General features: G+C 35.5%; 1 protein-coding gene across 4 annotated transcripts; it reads left to right on the plus strand.

Annotated features, from left to right (window-relative positions):
• The first annotated feature begins 13,343 nt into the window (after positions 1 to 13,343).
• LOC137819048 (uncharacterized) lies at positions 13,344 to 18,252 on the plus strand. 4 transcript variants are annotated; one of them, XM_090296789.1, is made up of 7 exons: positions 13,344 to 13,782; positions 13,924 to 13,971; positions 14,094 to 14,227; positions 15,825 to 15,971; positions 16,815 to 16,921; positions 17,426 to 17,489; positions 17,871 to 18,252. In XM_090296789.1, exons 3-6 carry the CDS (start codon positions 14,141 to 14,143, stop codon positions 17,427 to 17,429), a joined length of 345 nt encoding a protein of 114 aa, XP_090152915.1. In that variant the 5' UTR covers positions 13,344 to 13,782; positions 13,924 to 13,971; positions 14,094 to 14,140; the 3' UTR covers positions 17,430 to 17,489; positions 17,871 to 18,252. The 4 variants fall into 4 exon arrangements, 2 of the variants coding, with proteins under 2 accessions (XP_090152915.1, XP_090152914.1); XM_090296788.1 differs by having other exon boundaries at positions 13,369 to 13,782; positions 13,919 to 13,971; XR_016516443.1 differs by lacking the exon at positions 14,094 to 14,227 and having other exon boundaries at positions 13,919 to 13,971.
• Positions 18,253 to 19,218: the final 966 nt, after the last annotated feature.

Consider the following 19,218-nt stretch of genomic DNA (forward strand, 5'->3'; position numbering starts at 1 on the left):
AGAGACCTCTACTAAGAACTTTCTTTACGAGACAGAAAAGTAGAGGAGACAAAGGATCACCTTGTCTGACACCTCTACGACAAGGAAAAAATTCCACCAAAATCCCATTTATTCTTATTGAAAGCATAGTTTAACGAAGAATAATACTAATCCAATAGACAAACGAAGGGTGAAGACCAAAGCGTGACAAAACTAATAGTAAAAACTTTCAACTCAGAGTGTCAAAGGCTTTATGAATATCAACTTTGTAAGCTACATTACCTCCTCGAACCTTTATAGAAAGCATGTTAATAACTTCATGATATGAGTTGGATTGACACTTTAACAAGACACACAACATTAAGGAGACTTAAGGTCATCTCAATGGAGGATAATGCCATCCAAGAGAGAAGCCAAACTCATTGAACAATGAGTGTCATGTCCTTTTCACAAACACTTGGCGGAATTGAAAGGAAACAAGAACAAAACAGAATGCTGAAAACAGAATTGGACTCAAGAAAGCTTAAGGAATCATTAATGGAGACATAGCCTTCAAATGATGTTCCAAACTCAAATAAGAGTGTTATCTCCTTGTGAACATCCATGGAACAAGATTACAAATCAAAACTGAACCAAGAACACAAAGCACCGAACAGAAACTTAAGAAACATCATATGAACACAAAATTAAATGGTAAAAAGATGAAGAACACTTAAGAACTCTAAGCTACCGATTCAAAAACAGAAATGGAGATGAAAGGAAGGAGACTTAGGTGATTGAAGATCGACTGGAATGGGAATTGGAGTTGCTCACGCCACTTGGTGATGGAGTCCCAAGATGAGTGAAGGAAGCCGCCACTTAAAGCTCTCCAAAAGCTCACAAGATGAGACTAAGCAAGGAGATCCAAATCTCACACAAATCTCTCTCCAAATGAGTAGAGTTTCTCTATATCAATTATCCAATTATGAAATTTACAAAGGAAAGCACCTTATTTATAGCCTAAGAGGTGCTGAAATGACAAGCCAATCAAATTCAAATTCCCCCCTAAATGACACTAAAATGGGTGCCAACTAGAGCATGAGGAAGGTGTGACTTCCTTTCTAGTTTTGGCACCTCCTATATTACACCTACACCCTCCCACTAAGTCACATGGACAATGTGACTCTCTCTAATACATTTACACCTATTTATTTAATATCCACACCACCTACAACTATACAAGAGAAATAAGAAGAGTCATCATTTGACACTCTTTTCCCAAAGCTCTTGCCATGCTCCTAGTGATTCTTTGGGCTTGGGCCCCTTCTTGGGCTTGAGCCCCTTCTTGGGCTTGGGCGTCCTCTACTTGGTTTCCATCACTTCATAAGCAATACCAATACAATCCTGAATATGTCTCCCCTGCACAAACCCATACTGATTAGGATAAATTATTTTGGCAGCCACAAGAACAAGCCAATCTGCCAAAATCTTGGAAATAATCTTAAATTTAAAATTAGCAACAACAATTGGCTTGTAATCTATAATGATTCAACACCCAGGATCTTAGGAATAAGAGATACCACATTACTGTTCATTCCAAGGAGAACCCAATTTTGTTTAAAAAATTGTTGGACAGCATTCCAAACATCTGTCCCAATAATTTCCCAATAAGATTGATAGAAAACACCATCAAAACCATCAGGAACAGGAACACTATTACCATTAAGGTTAAAAACAACATTCTTGATTTCCAAAAAATTAGGAAATTTAATCAACATCATATTCTTCTCAGAGGAAACCATCTCAGGAATATAAGTACCAATAAAATCTTCCATATTGCCTGTATCCTGCACATGAGAAATAGACTCAGCATAAAGAGTTTTATAAAAGTCCAAAATATGTTCCTCAATGAGTTTAGGATCCCCAATAACTGCATTATCAATCCGTAGACGATGAATCCCACTATAATTATTTCTCCCTTTGACCACAACATGGAAAAAAGAAGTATTTCTATCCCCATCTTTAAATCAAAGCATCTTAGCTCTTTCTTTCCAAAATAAATATTGACAGTAAAAAGCATGATCAAACTCCTTTTTAGCAATCATTTCTTGACAGATAAGTCCATCAATATCAGACATACTAGCAATCTTTAAGTTTTGTTGAATACCAAGGAGGAAACTCTGTTTAAGAAGAACTGTATTACCAAAAAAAAATTATTCCGGTCTCTGAGCTCAATTTTCAACCTTTTTAACTTATGTTGTAAAATAAACACAGGACAACCAAACACCTTATTAGCCCAAGAGTCATGAATAAGTTTCAGACATGAAGTGTCCTGAATCCACATAGAAAAGAAACGAAAATTGCTAACCTTCCTCAAAGAATTACTAGCAAGACTAGCAAGAATAGGGGAATGATCAGAACAATTTTTAACAAGAACCTTATAAGTACAGGAATCTCATTCATCCAGACACACTCCGTTACATAAAGCCCTATCTAATCTTCTATGAATTTTATGCAACTCTGTCCTTCCATTACACCAAGTATAACAAGATTTAGTAAAAGGCATACAAGAAAGATCATTAGTATTAATCCAATCAAGGAATTCATTACAAGAAACCTGATTAGGAGTCACCCCCCCTTTTATCGTCATCCGCCGAGAGCACAACATTAAAATCTCCCAAAATACACCAAGGCTTTATGAATATCAACTTCCAACTCAGAGTGTCAAAGGCTTTGTGAATATCAACTTTGTAAGCTACATTACCTCCTCGAACCTTTCTAGAAAACATGTTAATAACTTCATAAGCAATACCAATACAATCCTGAATATGTCTCCCCTGCACAAAACTATACTAATTAGGATAAATTATTTTGGCAGCCACAAGAACAAACCGATCTGCCAAAATCTTGGAAATAATCTTAAATTTAAAATTAGCAACAACAATTGGCTTGTAATCTATAATGATTCAACACCCATGATCTTAGGAATAAGAGATACCACATTACTGTTCATTCCAAGGAGAACCCAATTTTGTTTAAAAAATTGTTGGAAGGCATTGCAAACATCTGTCCCAATAATTTCCCAATAAGAGTGATAGAAAACACCACCAAAACCATCAGGAACAGGAACACTATTACCATTAAGGTTAAAAACAACATTCTTGATTTCCAAAAAATTAGGAAATTTAATCAACATCATATTCTTCTCAGAGGAAACCATCTCAGGAATATAAGTACCAATAAAATCTTCCATATTGCCTGTATCCTGCACATGAGAAATAGACTCAGCATAAAGAGTTTTATAAAAGTCCAAAATATGTTCCTCAATGAGTTTAGGATCCCCAATAACTGCATTATCAATCCGTAGACGATGAATCCCACTATAATTATTTCTCCCTTTGACCACAACATGGAAAAAAGAAGTATTTCTATCCCCATCTTTAAATCAAAGCATCTTAGCTCTTTCTTTCCAAAATAAATATTGACAGTAAAAAGCATGATCAAACTCCTTTTTAGCAATCATTTCTTGACAGATAAGTCCATCAATATCAGACATACTAGCAATCTTTAAGTTTTGTTGAATACCAAGGAGGAAACTCTGTTTAAGAAGAACTGTATTACCAAAAAAAAATTATTCCGGTCTCTGAGCTCAATTTTCAACCTTTTTAACTTATGTTGTAAAATAAACACAGGACAACCAAACACCTTATTAGCCCAAGAGTCATGAATAAGTTTCAGACATGAAGTGTCCTGAATCCACATAGAAAAGAAACGAAAATTGCTAACCTTCCTCAAAGAATTACTAGCAAGACTAGCAAGAATAGGGGAATGATCAGAACAATTTTTAACAAGAACCTTATAAGTACAGGAATCTCATTCATCCAGACACACTCCGTTACATAAAGCCCTATCTAATCTTCTATGAATTTTATGCAACTCTGTCCTTCCATTACACCAAGTATAACAAGATTTAGTAAAAGGCATACAAGAAAGATCATTAGTATTAATCCAATCAAGGAATTCATTACAAGAAACCTGATTAGGAGTCACCCCCCCTTTTATCGTCATCCGCCGAGAGCACAACATTAAAATCTCCCAAAATACACCAAGGCTTTATGAATATCAACTTCCAACTCAGAGTGTCAAAGGCTTTGTGAATATCAACTTTGTAAGCTACATTACCTCCTCGAACCTTTCTAGAAAACATGTTAATAACTTCATAAGCAATACCAATACAATCCTGAATATGTCTCCCCTGCACAAAACTATACTAATTAGGATAAATTATTTTGGCAGCCACAAGAACAAACCGATCTGCCAAAATCTTGGAAATAATCTTAAATTTAAAATTAGCAACAACAATTGGCTTGTAATCTATAATGATTCAACACCCATGATCTTAGGAATAAGAGATACCACATTACTGTTCATTCCAAGGAGAACCCAATTTTGTTTAAAAAATTGTTGGAAGGCATTGCAAACATCTGTCCCAATAATTTCCCAATAAGAGTGATAGAAAACACCACCAAAACCATCAGGAACAGGAACACTATTACCATTAAGGTTAAAAACAACATTCTTGATTTCCAAAAAATTAGGAAATTTAATCAACATCATATTCTTCTCAGAGGAAACCATCTCAGGAATATAAGTACCAATAAAATCTTCCATATTGCCTGTATCCTGCACATGAGAAATAGACTCAGCATAAAGAGTTTTATAAAAGTCCAAAATATGTTCCTCAATGAGTTTAGGATCCCCAATAACTGCATTATCAATCCGTAGACGATGAATCCCACTATAATTATTTCTCCCTTTGACCACAACATGGAAAAAAGAAGTATTTCTATCCCCATCTTTAAATCAAAGCATCTTAGCTCTTTCTTTCCAAAATAAATATTGACAGTAAAAAGCATGATCAAACTCCTTTTTAGCAATCATTTCTTGACAGATAAGTCCATCAATATCAGACATACTAGCAATCTTTAAGTTTTGTTGAATACCAAGGAGGAAACTCTGTTTAAGAAGAACTGTATTACCAAAAAAAAATTATTCCGGTCTCTGAGCTCAATTTTCAACCTTTTTAACTTATGTTGTAAAATAAACACAGGACAACCAAACACCTTATTAGCCCAAGAGTCATGAATAAGTTTCAGACATGAAGTGTCCTGAACCCACATAGAAAAGAAACGAAAATTGCTAACCTTCCTCAAAGAATAACTAGTAAGACTAGCAAGAATAGTGGAATGATCAGAACAATTTTTAACAAGAACCTTATAAGTACAAGAATCTCATTCATCCAGACACACTCCGTTACATAAAGCCCTATCTAATCTTCTATGAATTCTATGCAACTCTCTCCTTCCATTACACCAAGTATAACAAGATTCAATAAAAGGCATACAAGAAAGATCATTAATATTAATCCAATCAAGGAATTCATTACAAGAAACCTAATTAGGAGTCACATGATTTGAATGTAACTACAAGAATACATGATTCTTTGACATTCTTAGGAGCAACTTGAGCTGGTCATAAATGGCACCTTACTTTAGAATTGGATCAATGTTCTAATTCAAGAACTCACCAAGACTTAGCTCCAACCAAGACTCATATGGAAGTCTATATATTGTCAAATGGAATCAAAACACAAGGAATGAAGAACAAGAATTAAAAACTGGACAGAATTGAAAAGCTAGCTACTGAACCGAATAGAAACAAAGAACAAAGCTGGAAATGCAAATGTAAACGGTAGAAAATGAAGGAAAATACTAGGAATTAAAACTACCGAATGGAAAATTGAAGAAAAGGAAGAAGAACACTTATAGGAAGATGCTTGCTGGATTTTGAGAATTGGAAGAAGCCATTCACGCCACTTGGCACCTTGATCCAAGATAAGTGATGGAGTGCCGCCACTTGAAGCTCACCATTGCTCACAAGATAAGGCAAAGGAAGAAGAAGACTCTAGACTCACAATTTCTCTCCAAATTTGACTATAGTCTCTCTACTATAAAATTCCAATTTGAATTGTGAAGGACCTAAGCCCTCCTTTTATAGGAGTAAGGGCTGGTCATTTACATAGCTTATTCCCTAAGCTACCCAAAAAAGCTCCTAAGATCACACCCCCCTTACTAAGCTCACTCCCCAAGCTTCTAGAATTTGCTAAACTAAAACCTAAAGATGCTTTTACAAAAGAGGTGTCTAATGTTTCCCTCTAAGCACCTTTCTAAACATTATTCTATATTATTTACAATTTAAAAGAAACTATAAAGAGAGATATTTAATATGAAGCCTATTATTTGAGAGTTTGTAGACTTCTTTATCTTTAGGCTTGATCTTCTCTTTGACTTCTTTTAATTTGTGAGAAGACTAGAAGGGAGAACTTCAAATGTGTAGGTGAAAATCCTCTTCCTTCATTAATAAAATCCTCTCCTATTGGATATCCATCATACTCCCCGAGTGGGAGAGAATTCGTCCGCGAATTCAGTACTCCTGCATAAAACAAAGTCAGTTTGCTATTATATAAGAGAATACAAGAAGAAATGGGCAAACATGACTTATCACGTTGAAATGTTGAGAGTTCAGAAAAAGATGGTCTATACACAGACCATGTTGGAAAAGATTGTTTAGGAATGATATTATTTGGTAAAATAGGAGATATGAAAAAATCATCCTTAACATTCTTTATCCAATATGGTGGGGAAGTAGGAACCTTAGGTAATGAAAATGACAAAGAAGAAGAATACCTTGTAGGCGTAGCACGAGTCAACAAAAGTGATTTAGTTGAGAAGGTATTAAGACTCGGTTTATCATGTACTTCAATTTCCTTGTCATTTTCTTTTTGAGTTTCTTTGGGATTGGTCCTATATGCTAGACGATTTGGTAAAGAAACCCCGGACATTAAGTCTATTTGGTGTTCAATCCCTCTTAGAGGTGGTAAGCCTTTAGGAGGATCTTGAATCACATCTTCATAGTCCTTTACCAAATTGTCCAAACATGTGGGACTATCCTTAGCCGACTCACATTCAATAGTCCTAGGAATAGCTAAAAAAATAGGCTTTTGAGTAACTATTACCCTTTTAACTTGTTGTGTGGACATGAGAAGGCTTCTCTTGGAGCTTTTTATATCTTTTTCTTTCTCTCTCTTTTCTCTCATTTTAACTTGGTCCTCATGTACTTCCTTTGGAGCGAGACACTTAAGAATGACTTTGTGCCCATGGAAGGTAAAAGAAATTTTGTTGGTAAAGCCATCATGAAAAAGTTTTCTATCAAATTGCCATGGCCTACCTAAAAGAATATGTGTGGCTTCCATTGGGACAACATCACACAAGACCGCATCTTTATATTTACCAATAGAAAATGTAATGAGGACTTGCTTGTTAACAACAATCTCACCTACCTCACTTAACCATTGTAATTTGTAGGGCTTGGCATAAGAGATGGTAGGTAATCCAAGTTTGTCTACCACTCTTGTGCTTGCCACATTAGCACAACTCCCCCCATCCACAATTAAAGAGCATACCCTATCATTAATAAGACACCTTGAATGAAAAATATTTTCTCTTTGAGTTTCATCAAAAGGTTTCAAAACTTGTCCAAGCATGCGTCTTATTAGTAATAGGTCACCCTCATGTGGGCTTTCACTCTCACTCTCACTTGGGGATCTAGAAGGTGAGGAATGTCTAGAAGATTCGGACCCATGCTCACTACTATCTACCCCATCATGCATATACATAGCTCGTTTAGAAGGGCAATTAGAAGCAATATGTCCATAGCTTAAGCATTTAAAACACTTCTTACTAGACGACTTTTGTGGTGATTTAGGCCTAGAATTGGAAGTGGAAGGCTTAGACTCTCTAGGTTTGAAAGTAGAGTCCTTAGAAGGGATATTTGAAAAAGAGTTATTTTTGTTTTTCCAAGAAGAGTGGTAGTAGTTATCCTTAGAAGAATTTTTGAAAGCATTTTTCCTTGCAAGTTGATTTTCAATTTTACTAGCAAGGTGCGCCACATTTTCCAAAGAAGAATATTCTTGTAACTCTACCACATCTTGAATGTCCCTTCGAAGGCCACTCACAAACCTAGCTATCTTAGCTTCCTCACTCTCATCCATATTAACTCGAATTAAAAGCGTGTCTAGTTGTTTAAAGTAATCATCCACACTTAGCGTGCCTTGATGAAACCGTTGGAGTTTCAACATAAGGTCTTTCCTAAAGTGTGGGGGTACGAATCTAGCGCGTAAACATGCTTTCAAATCGTTCCAAGAGACCACGGGCGGCCTCTTGTTTCGGTCAATGTCCATGAGGTATTGATGCCACCATTGCATGGCATAGTCCAAAAATTCTAAAGAAGCTAACTTAACCCTATGCTCATCCCTAACCCCATTTACATCAAAAATTTGGTCCACCTTAGCCTCCCATCCTAAGTATACATTGGGATCACTTTCACCACTAAAACTAGGAAGTTTTACATTAGAAGAACAAGGGCCAGCCACATGTTGGCGCCTCTCTTCATGGTGATGATGTCTTGGCCTTGGATTATCTTCATAATAACCATGGGAGTGCCTTGAAGAATGCTGACTAGGAGGAGGAGTTCTTCTCTCACGGTTTTGATGCATTTCTTCTCGGTTTAACTCCAAACTTTGGAGCCGTGCTTCCATCTTCCTTATCACCTCAAGATAGTGAGCATTGGATTGCTTGGCATTCTTTAAGTCTTCATAAAGGGCTGCCTTTTGTGGGGAGCACGGTTTAGAGGACTCTCCACTAGAGAAATGAGCCATGAGCAGAAAATACACAAAAACAGAAAACAAAACAGTGAAAGAAACTTGTTAGACAATTAAAAACAGTGAGATATAGGTTGCTGGTAAATGCCCAAGAAAGCACTCAAACCACTCCAAGAAAATATTCTGTTCTCAACCAAGCCTTGCTTGTGGAATGGAGTAGCTTCAAGTGAAATATGTCACAGCAAACCAACTTACTTAAGAACAAGTCTCCATACAACTTTAAGAAGAACAAAAAGACAAGCAAGAAAAGGTGTAAACAATAAAAGCTAAACCAAAAACAGAGAGCAATGTTGGACAAACTAGAAAGAATATGAATGAAAGGCAATCAAGAAAATAAGGAACTCAATGAAGAAAGAAGGCACACAAAAAAAGTCCTAAAGAAAAGTGCTAGAGTAGATTAAAGAAAACAGAAAACAGCTACTGGAATTTTTTTTTTTTTTTAAAAGCAAACTGTGCTATGTTTACAGATTTAACTGTACTGATTGAAAGCGAACTGGAATGTGAAAAATTAACCACAGAAACTTCAATGTCTTAACTCAAAAATGGCACTGGAATGAGGTAAAAACAGTAAGCCAATTGAGAGAAATAAATTTTTCAAAATTGCTGCCCAATTACCGTATTCTTTTCGGCAGTATTGTACACTTTTCGTATTTTATTTATCATTTTTTTTGTACTTGGAATTTTTGAGTGATTCTTTTTTCTATGCTTTTGTAACACTTTGAAGTATGTAAATCCAAATTTTCACAAATTTCCAGTGAGCCAATTAATTGCAGTAAATTGAAAACAGTAGCACGTTTGGAAGAAAACAGAGTATCCCATTCAGGAAAGAAAAACAGTAAGATGAACTAGCAAAGACATAATGGAATTTGAGTAAAGGAACTTGTATAGAATGAAGATACAAGCATGAACTCAAATCTAAAAATGAAAATGCACAAAGGATCAAGCAAATAAACTCAAAAACAGAAAGTAAACCAAAGCAAGAAACAATCAAAGCAATAAAAGTACTACTAGAAGTAATGACAATTATGGATTAACATGACTAAGACAAAACTTGACAAGATTACAAAATTAAAAGACATATTACAAGCTGTAACAACAAGTGAAAGGAAGCTTAAGGTCAACTCTAGGAAGGAGAATGCCATTCCAAAAGAGCAGCCATACTCATATGAACAATGAGTGCTAGAATCCTTTTCACAAACACATGGTGTAACAAAAGAAAACAGCAAGAAAACTCAAAATAAATCCTAAAACAGAATGGTAAACAACTTGAATTAAAGAGCTCTTGAAATGTAAAGTGCAATACAACTCAAAATTTAAGCAAAAACAAACCTAGACTCTAGATACCACATGATGTGAATGTAACTACAAGAATACATGATTCTTTGACATTCTTAGGAGCAACTTGAGCTGGTCATAAATGGCACCTTACTTTAGAATTGAATCAATGTTCTAATTCAAGAACTCACCAAGACTTAGCACCAACCAAGACTCATATGGAAGTCCATATATTGTCAAATGGAATCAAAACACAAGGAATGAAGAACAAGAATTAAAAACTGGACAGAATTGAAAAGCTAGCTACTGAACCGAATAGAAACAAAGAACAAAGCTGGAAATGCAAATGTAAACGGTAGAAAATGAAGGAAAATACTAGGAATTAAAACTACCGAATGGAAAATTGAAGAAAAGGAAGAAGAACACTTATAGGAAGATGCTTGCTGGATTTTGAGAATTGGAAGAAGCCATTCACGCCACTTGGCACCTTGATCCAAGATAAGTGATGGAGTGCCGCCACTTGAAGCTCACCATTGCTCACAAGATAAGGCAAAGGAAGAAGAAGACTCTAGACTCACAATTTCTCTCCAAATTTGAGTATAGTCTCTCTACTATAAAATTCCAATCTGAATTGTGAAGGACCTAAGCCCTCCTTTTATAGGAGTAAGGGCTGGTCATTTACATAGCTTATTCCCTAAGCTACCCAAAAAAGCTCCTAAGATCACACCCCCCTTACTAAGCTCACTCCCCAAGCTTCTAGAATTTGCTAAACTAAAACCTAAAGATGCTTTTACAAAAGAGGTGTCTAATGTTTCCCTCTAAGCACCTTTCTAAACATTATTCTATATTATTTACAATTTAAAAGAAACTATAAAGAGAGATATTTAATATGAAGCCTATTATTTGAGAGTTTGTAGACTTCTTTATCTTTAGGCTTGATCTTCTCTTTGACTTCTTTTAATTTGTGAGAAGACTAGAAGGAAGAACTTCAAATGTGTAGGTGAAAATCCTCTTCCTTCATTAATAAAATCCTCTCCTATTGGATATCCATCAGTCACCCCCCCTTTATCATCATCCACCGAGAGCACAACATTAAAATCTCCCAAAATACACCAAGGCCCTATGAAGGAACTAAGATCCCTCCACAAAAATCATCTAGCCACGAATGTGTTAGTGCCATAAACACCTGCAAATATAAAATGTTTATCATGCAAATGGCAAGTTATAAAAATAAATTGTTCATTTACCAAGAAATTTCGGACCAGATTAGGAACCGACAAATACCAAAGTTTAGCAACTTTATTAACAATAGGAGACGTAGCGACAAAATGCATATTAACAGATTTCAAAAGGATTTCAAAAGAATCAGTGTACAACATCATAGGCTCAGCAAGAAAAACAGAAGGGGTTTATGTAGTTTAAGTAAACTAATCAACATCTCCACATTTTTGTGGTTTCCCAGACCTCTAACATTCCAGAAAAATGAAGAGACTTTCATTGTGACGTTGTGGAAATAACTATCTTAACACTTTTTTTGGATTTACCAGTCCCCTTAGGTGATCTTTGTGGTTTTCTTTTAGTGCAAAGTATCTCTTCCCCAGTATCACTGACATCTTCCTCCATCTCTTTAGGATCAGTCCAAAATTTTGAACAAACCGGATTTTCAAAAGTGATATGGTCATAATTAAATTCAACAATAGCAGTAGACGTACCAATATAAGGATCACCTCCCATATTTGTAGTTTCCAAACCATCAAGAGAAGAAAAGTGATTTTGCAGGACCAACGATAGTGCTTTAACATTCCCAAGAGACGTAGCCTTCCGAGGGGAGGTATGAGGCGATAGAGATGGTACAGTCACAATAGTAGACACTTCCACGTGATGACCATCAATTGGAGTATTGATTGGTGTTGTAGCGGTTGTAGGTGATTTAGCCCTCTGAGGAGAGGTGGGACGCAATGAAGATGGTATCGCTAGAGGGGTCGAGACTTCCACAGGGTGATCCTCAATAGAAGCATGAGACTTTGAGCCTTTAACTTTCATAACAGCAGGTGAATTCCTTAGCATCCCCTGTTCGAGGAAATCTGAAGTGTGAGTTGACAAGCCTTGCATGGATTCATGATCAAGAGAAGGCATGTCAACAAAATTATCCTCCACTCCACCTAGTTTATCAGAAGCGAGGTGGCCCAAGGGTGACCCTGCATTAGCCCCGCCAGGAACATTACTGTTCAATGTATCGTGGGGCTTTCCACGAGCTTCTGTTGCGGATCTTTCTTCCGATACTCTTTACATTGTTTAGAAACCACGATCCTCCCCTGATTTCGTTCATCAGAAATTATCTTCTGAGAAGATTTATGTTGAGGCCCTAGAACACAATCCTGATCATGAATCACCCGACACTGAGCAAGCTCATGCACTATCATCTTACAATGAGAGCAAAAAGGAGGGAGTTATTCGTATTCCACACCAGCTACAAAAGTATAGTTTGGATGTTCAATCCAAATGTGATCAAGAAGAGGGGACATCATATCAATATCCATCAGGACTCTGAAAAACATACCCATATTCTTTCTCATATTATTCTCATCCGAAGGCAAAGGAGTACCGAGACCTCTGATGATGGAAAAAATCGCCCTTAGTTTACAATACTCCAAAGGCAATTTGTAGATTCGAACCCAAGCCTAAGTTTTGGTATTTTTCATGGTAGTTGGAACAACATCTTTTGTCCAGGAAAACAATCTCAAGAAACCTAGAGATAACTTCAAGGAACCCATCCCAAAGGCCCATCACATGTTTTCTAAAGAAGCGAACTCAAACTTGTAAAAACCCTTCCCGAAAGCAATTGTTTTCCACAGTCCAAGAGCCTTCCACACCAAGTGTGTGAGAGGTTTATCCCCTTAGAATGAATAACCTCACCATGAATATGGGTCTTATAATCCTCAAGGCCAACCAAGTAATTTGTCTCATTGATCCGGACTACAATCATGTCTTCTTTAATGCAAGGAGTAGGTAGCTGGTACAAATGAATAACACATGTAATTTCCAAAGTCTAAGTAAAAGATTCACTACAAGAAAAAGTTGTTTTACCTATGGATAATTACCCATGAATTTTTTTGGTAGGTAAAATGGGTTTTACCTACCAAAGATCCCGTAGGTAATGTTATTAAAAGTAATAGGTAATGTTATTAAAAGTAAAAAAAAAAAAAAAAAAACAAGCTGAAGTGGCACATTTCATACGAAAATGAGGTGGCAGGAAAATTTTTAACACTCAGTACCATGCTTAACCATAAGTAAAATAAAGTATTTTAAAAAAATAAAAGAAAATAATATTATGTTGAATTGGTTTCCTTTCCTCCACCACAGATTACACTCTTAGGTTTTCTTCAAAAATGTCAATGGAGGGTTATCAAATCTAAGTCTAAACCGTGATGTGAGTAATCGAAACCTTAATACCTTCAGAGTTCTAAAACGCCCAAACAATGGAACTTTGAAGTTCTCGTTCTTTCTCCGTTTGGAAAATGTGTTTCCAATCTCTCTTTTGTTCCTGCAACCCAAATCCCGTGTCTTCCATCACTGAAATCTCCCATTTCTGGTTTCAATTTGTGAAACTGAAAGCCCTAATCTGGTGTTCGTAATTGTAAACCTAAATCCTCAACCCCGACTTCGAAAATTTAGTGAAAAACCCAATGGAGAGCTTCGTCGTGGTGGCCTGAAGCATAGACGATTCAAAGGAGATTTACGGAGGCTTCATTCATCCTGTACTGAGAAAGGTATTGGCTTTTTTTTTCTTTCATTTATTGTAGGATAATGTTCAGTAGGTTTAGGGTATTTTCCATGATACCTAAAGTATTGATATTGATAATCTATTGTGATCTCATACTGTTTTCTTCATATGCGACCTTGAAGCGAAGAAGCTGGTGTTCTGTTTTGTATCGTGCAGGACCAAAATTTGAGGAGATGTAAGTCTTCTTTTCCAAAAACTTAAATTTTTGTCTTTGGAATGCATTATATATTGTCTTACTTTTTGTAACATGATTCCTGGATTGTGCAACCTACCTTACCCAACTCATGATTGGCACAGATTGGGGATCTTGTACTATAACTATTTTGCAATTATGGTCGGCCAATATGTATCTAAGTTTGCAGTTGTATGTTCAATCTGCTTGGCTGTGTTGGTCAGTCAGGTTAGCAAAGATGATGCAAACTGGTTCAGGGGTAAGAAAAATAAACTTCTGTTGAAAAAAATTAAAGAATCCTCCGGGTAATTCAAGGAACATGGACCTTCCGAATACAAACTGACCAATACAATGGCCCTCCCTCCAACTACCACACCTATTTATATTCCGTTCTCCTAACAAAACCTCCATTATTTGTTCTGTTATTCATAGGATTTGAAGTCCCTGTTGTACCCCTCTCCCTTCTAACATAAACCTACTCAGTAATAGGATGTTTCTTATTAATTCTCCTATCAAAGGACTAGGTAGTAATATATGCGATTAGGAGTGTGAGCATAGAGTGTTACCTGAGTTTTTGTAGCTCAATTCAAAATGTGGTTATAGTTAAGATATAAATTGCCTGAATTTTCTTTTGGTTTCTCTGATTGAATTCTTAACCCAAAAATCTGTTTAAATTTACGAGTTTAATATGGGAACTAGGTGAACACTCTTTCATTACTGTTGTTTGTTCTGTTCTAAAAGGCTGGGAAAGGACCAAGTGGTTTGGTTTTGTAGGATTTTCAAACAGGGATATCTTACCAATAAAAAATTAGTACCTACAAGCAAATAATGATGTAAATTATATTTTAGTATTATTTTTTAATAAAATGGAGATTATGTTGTATGATTCAGGGATTGAATTGAATCACTCCTTTGCTTGAGTTTTAGCCTATTGTACCCTCTTTTAGAGCCTTTTTTCATTTAATAAGCATAAGCTAAAATATTTGGTGTTACAAAAAGTTTACTGTAAATTGAATATTTTTTTAGGTTCATGATGCTTCACACTGTGAATTTTATGAATGTTGTGATAAAAATAGGTTTGCTTATTCTCTCTAAATCTGTTTGTCATGGCTTTTAATTAATCGAGTTTTGTGAAAGCTTTTTCTTTCAGTGCAACAAAGTTTGTAGGTTACAGGACCGGACCTCAAGCATCATTTAATGCCTAGAAATCAAATTATGAAATCATGAAGGACATATTACTGATCAAGGATTTTACATTATTTATATGTATTTTCTTTAACTACTGATGTAGATACTCTACAATTTTCTTTTTTTTTTAAATTGAAATGCTGCAAACCACCATTATCAATATCTGTCTATGATATGAAATTCATGTGATCCTAATAAAAACATATATGTAATTCATGTAATATTTTCGTTGGCTGAAAGTTCTCTTTTGCAGGACTCACTAATTAAACCAGTGACAAGGATCTTAGTTGGGGTAGCTTTAATAATCTTTATGATAACCTTAGTTTCGAGGGATCCTCCGGATTGGTTGAAGAAATTGAATTTCTCTAGTGTGAACTTCCCTTAATGAATTTTGGCTTGTGTAGTTATTGTCTTCACTCGCACGAGGAAGAGAACTAAAAATTTTCTGAAGAAGCGTGGTTGGTGAATGGACTTGAATTGATGCTTCTGTGATAGGGTTTTATACATCTCTCTATAATTTCAAGATTTGTTCAAGCTGACATAAGTTTTGTTGATTAATTATATTGTTGGGCGATATATAGTTAAAGCTGTCTATGACACCAATATTAAACTTTGGTTAACTGTTGAGTGGTTTTGAATCTTTGACACTTGTCTGATCTTACATGCAGGTGGGGAAGGCTTTGGTTGATGGGCAACTGCTGGATGTTTACTTTACCCCCGACCTCTACAAGCATATACTGGGTGTTAAGGTTACATGCCATGATATTGAAGCGGTTGATCCTGATTACTATATGAATTTGAAATGGATGTTGGAGGTGAGTTTCAATTTACAATCTTTAAGACTTTATTAGTTATTTTTCATAGGCAACATGCACACACTTAAGGGTCAGGCCATAATATAAGAGTGTTATTGGGTACGATAAGACTGATTGTGGGTGCTGAGGGAGAGAAGTGTCAGCCTCATCATAGAAGTGAGTGACTTGGGGGAGCTGCATGTGTTTTGGGAAGTCATGTATAAAATTGTGATTTCAGAAATTATTAATTTACCTAGGTTCGAGGCTAATCAATGGTTATAATTCAATAAGATACAAACTTAAGTGATTGGGTATTATAATATCGAATTCTCTAAGCTTTGTTGAATATCTAATATCAATAGTTCTTTTAAACTTTTCCTAATTTGAGTATAACAAAAGTTACTTTTAGTTTCATATTCTTTCCATTCTTATCTGGTTTAAGTCTAGCAGATCTTACAACTTCATTTATATTTGTTCCTCCCTACAATATATATATGGCTCAATGAATTATATAAATTCATTTCCTTTGTCAGAGATTTACATTACCTCATTCTATGAAATAGTTGAAGTATTGGAGAATATTAGCATTCTGCCAGATGTGTTGTGACAGTCGTTCGTTAGTGATATATGTTCAAGTATGCAACACCAATACATGAATTTTACCATGTAGTATGGTGTAAACGGTTGTGATGTATTCTCAAGGGTTTTTTGGGGGTGGTGGGGTGGCGAGGTTAATCTTGTTGGGGTGCTTCTCAGATTGTTTGTCATCTTAGAGTAAAAGTACTTAACTTTGTTAGGGGTACTTAAATTCTTTTAAAACACACTTGGTAACATATGTAGCCTTTGTTGTAACCTATTTTCCAGATTTCGTTGGAGGGCTTTAAGGCGTTACAGGGCATCTCTGGTCTGCAAAGGTTTCAGATTCACAAGGCATATGTAGCACCTAATCGTCTGCCATCAGCTCATACTTGGTAAGTAGATATGACTATGAATCTCTATATCTCTCTCTCTCTCTCTCTCTCTCTCTCTATATATATATATATATATATATATTTATTTATTTTTATGTAAAGTTATACTTAGTTAATTTTATAAGTTTTTTAAAAAATGTTTCTGAAATTATTTATGACTATGAATCTCTCTCTCTCTCTCTATATATATATATATTTTTTTTTTTTTATGTAAAGTTATACTTTGTTAATTTTATAAGTTTTTTAAAAAATGTTTCTGAAATTATTTATGACTATGAATCTCTCTCTATATATATATTTATGTACGTGTGTCTTTCATTTGATAAGGGAAAATACTCAAATACTCTTTTGCTTAGTTGGTCCAACTGATCCGAACTTCATATGCTTTTGTTCAAATATCATTGCATTTTCTTGCTTAAAACCACCTAAACTAAACTTAACCATTTCATTTACCGTATAAAAAGAATTAATATAAATTTTTAATGTTAATATATCTGTGTGCAGTTGAGAAAACAAGATATTGAAGCTAGACTTTTGGTGAAGATCAAAGTTGGATCCAGAAAAGCATGTGAGTATGTTAGAAAGCCGATTGCGTATCACAATTGTTTATTTAAAATATTTTTTTTTTAAATTATAGTTATATTATGTAAATTAGATTGAAAAGAGAAATGGATATGTAAATTCTAAAATGTAAAATTCTCTAAACCAACAAAACAGAATGTAGCAATCAAGTATCATCACAATTCAGAACCATTTTAATAAAACCACAAAGGTGGTATTTAAAAAAAATTCAAATATATTTCTTCTTTCAATTTTAGATGTCCTCTAGAATTAATTCACACATAATTAAGAGGAAATAGGAAAATTGTCCGAATTAATTTACTATACATTAGAATTTGACAAGTGATTGATAAGGAGATTTTCCTTTTCTCTATTTTGTGTTATGCAGTTAGGTACCTATTCTCTTAGGTTGTTGATTGTTGGGATTTTCTTCCCTTCCTTCCTTCTGATATACGAAGTGTCGTTCAACAACAATTTTAACAAGTACTGTCACACCAAGAACCACCAAGGCGGAACCACCCAGGCAACAAGAAGATGACGATATTTATTATGCAAACTATTAGGATTATGTTTATAGTTTTTTAAATTGCGGATTATATAATTAGGTCACTTGACTTTTGAATTAGGGATCTTTAGTTATGTTTGAAGTTTATTTGGATTTTTACAGATATTTCAAGTGGATTTGAGTTTATCTTTCATAAATGTGTTTTCTTTTTCTTTTATGTTAGGTGTATTGGATGATGTTTGGTAATAAATTGTTCATTAGTATATCTTGGATATGAGTTGGATATATTAAATTTATACAAGTGTTAAAAAAGGCATTCATTTAAATACATGAATATACATTTTGATGGATATAGGATTACATACGAATTTACCCATAGAATATAGTTGGTGGGAAATATGTGTAGATTTTACCTACGGATTGGTGGTCGTGGGTATTACTTACGGACTGGTGGTCGTAGGTATTACCTACGGACTGTTATTACCTACGAACTCATAGTTCGTAGGTAAATTACCGATGCCAGTATTACATACGAATTTTTTTCCGTGGGAAATCTGTGGGTAATGCTGATTTACCTACGGATTTTTGCTGTTACATATGGATTTTGTCCGTAGGTAAATCAGTTTTTTTTTGTAGTGATTTCTTTTGGCCAGACTTATCATGTACGTTCGTATAAGAAGATACTTCACGATCCTTCAAACAATTTCATGAAATAAGGAAACTCTTATAATCCTTCGTCACTCCAAAAGACATAGGTTGTTGCCAAGAACCGTCGCTGACCGTCACAGTCCAGGCAGCGGACCACCACTACTCACCGCACCACCACCACAAATGGTCGTATCAGCGCGGCACTCAGCTGCACCCCGCGCACGCACCACCGCTCACGACGCGCACACACCGCGCCGCAATACAGACCAGCACTCGCCGCTACCGCGTTCTGCAATCCTCCCAATAGATGCGCAAAACGCGATCCAGACTCGCCTCCGAGCACTGGCCGCCGTCGCGCCTTGGACAAACCTGCGCGAAAAACCTGGTCATCGCGAAGCACGATCTGGAACACCGCTGTCGTCCTGCGAAACCCTAGTCACCGCACGTCGCTATAGGACGCCACCGCCACCCCGCAAAACCCTCTTGTAATATAAATTAATTAAAAGTTAATACTTTTGTGAAAAATAATTAGCTTTTTAGTGAAAAATAATTAATTAAAAAGTTGATAATAAAAAAGTGATAT

The sequence above is a fragment of the Phaseolus vulgaris genome, chromosome 10 (genome assembly GCF_051622355.1).
Source record: "Phaseolus vulgaris cultivar YP4 chromosome 10, ASM5162235v1, whole genome shotgun sequence".
In the NCBI taxonomy this organism is placed as follows: domain Eukaryota; kingdom Viridiplantae; phylum Streptophyta; class Magnoliopsida; order Fabales; family Fabaceae; genus Phaseolus; species Phaseolus vulgaris.

Bases quoted from the DNA above. Each gene is read 5' to 3' on its own strand.
- LOC137819048 (XM_090296789.1), top strand. From the start codon at position 14,141: ATGTATCTAAGTTTGCAGTTGTATGTTCAATCTGCTTGGCTGTGTTGG. The intron at 14,228-15,824 runs GTAAGAAAAATA...TCTTACATGCAG, and splicing joins TGATGCAAACTGGTTCAGGG to GTGGGGAAGGCTTTGGTTGA. The intron at 15,972-16,814 runs GTGAGTTTCAAT...CCTATTTTCCAG, and splicing joins ATTTGAAATGGATGTTGGAG to ATTTCGTTGGAGGGCTTTAA.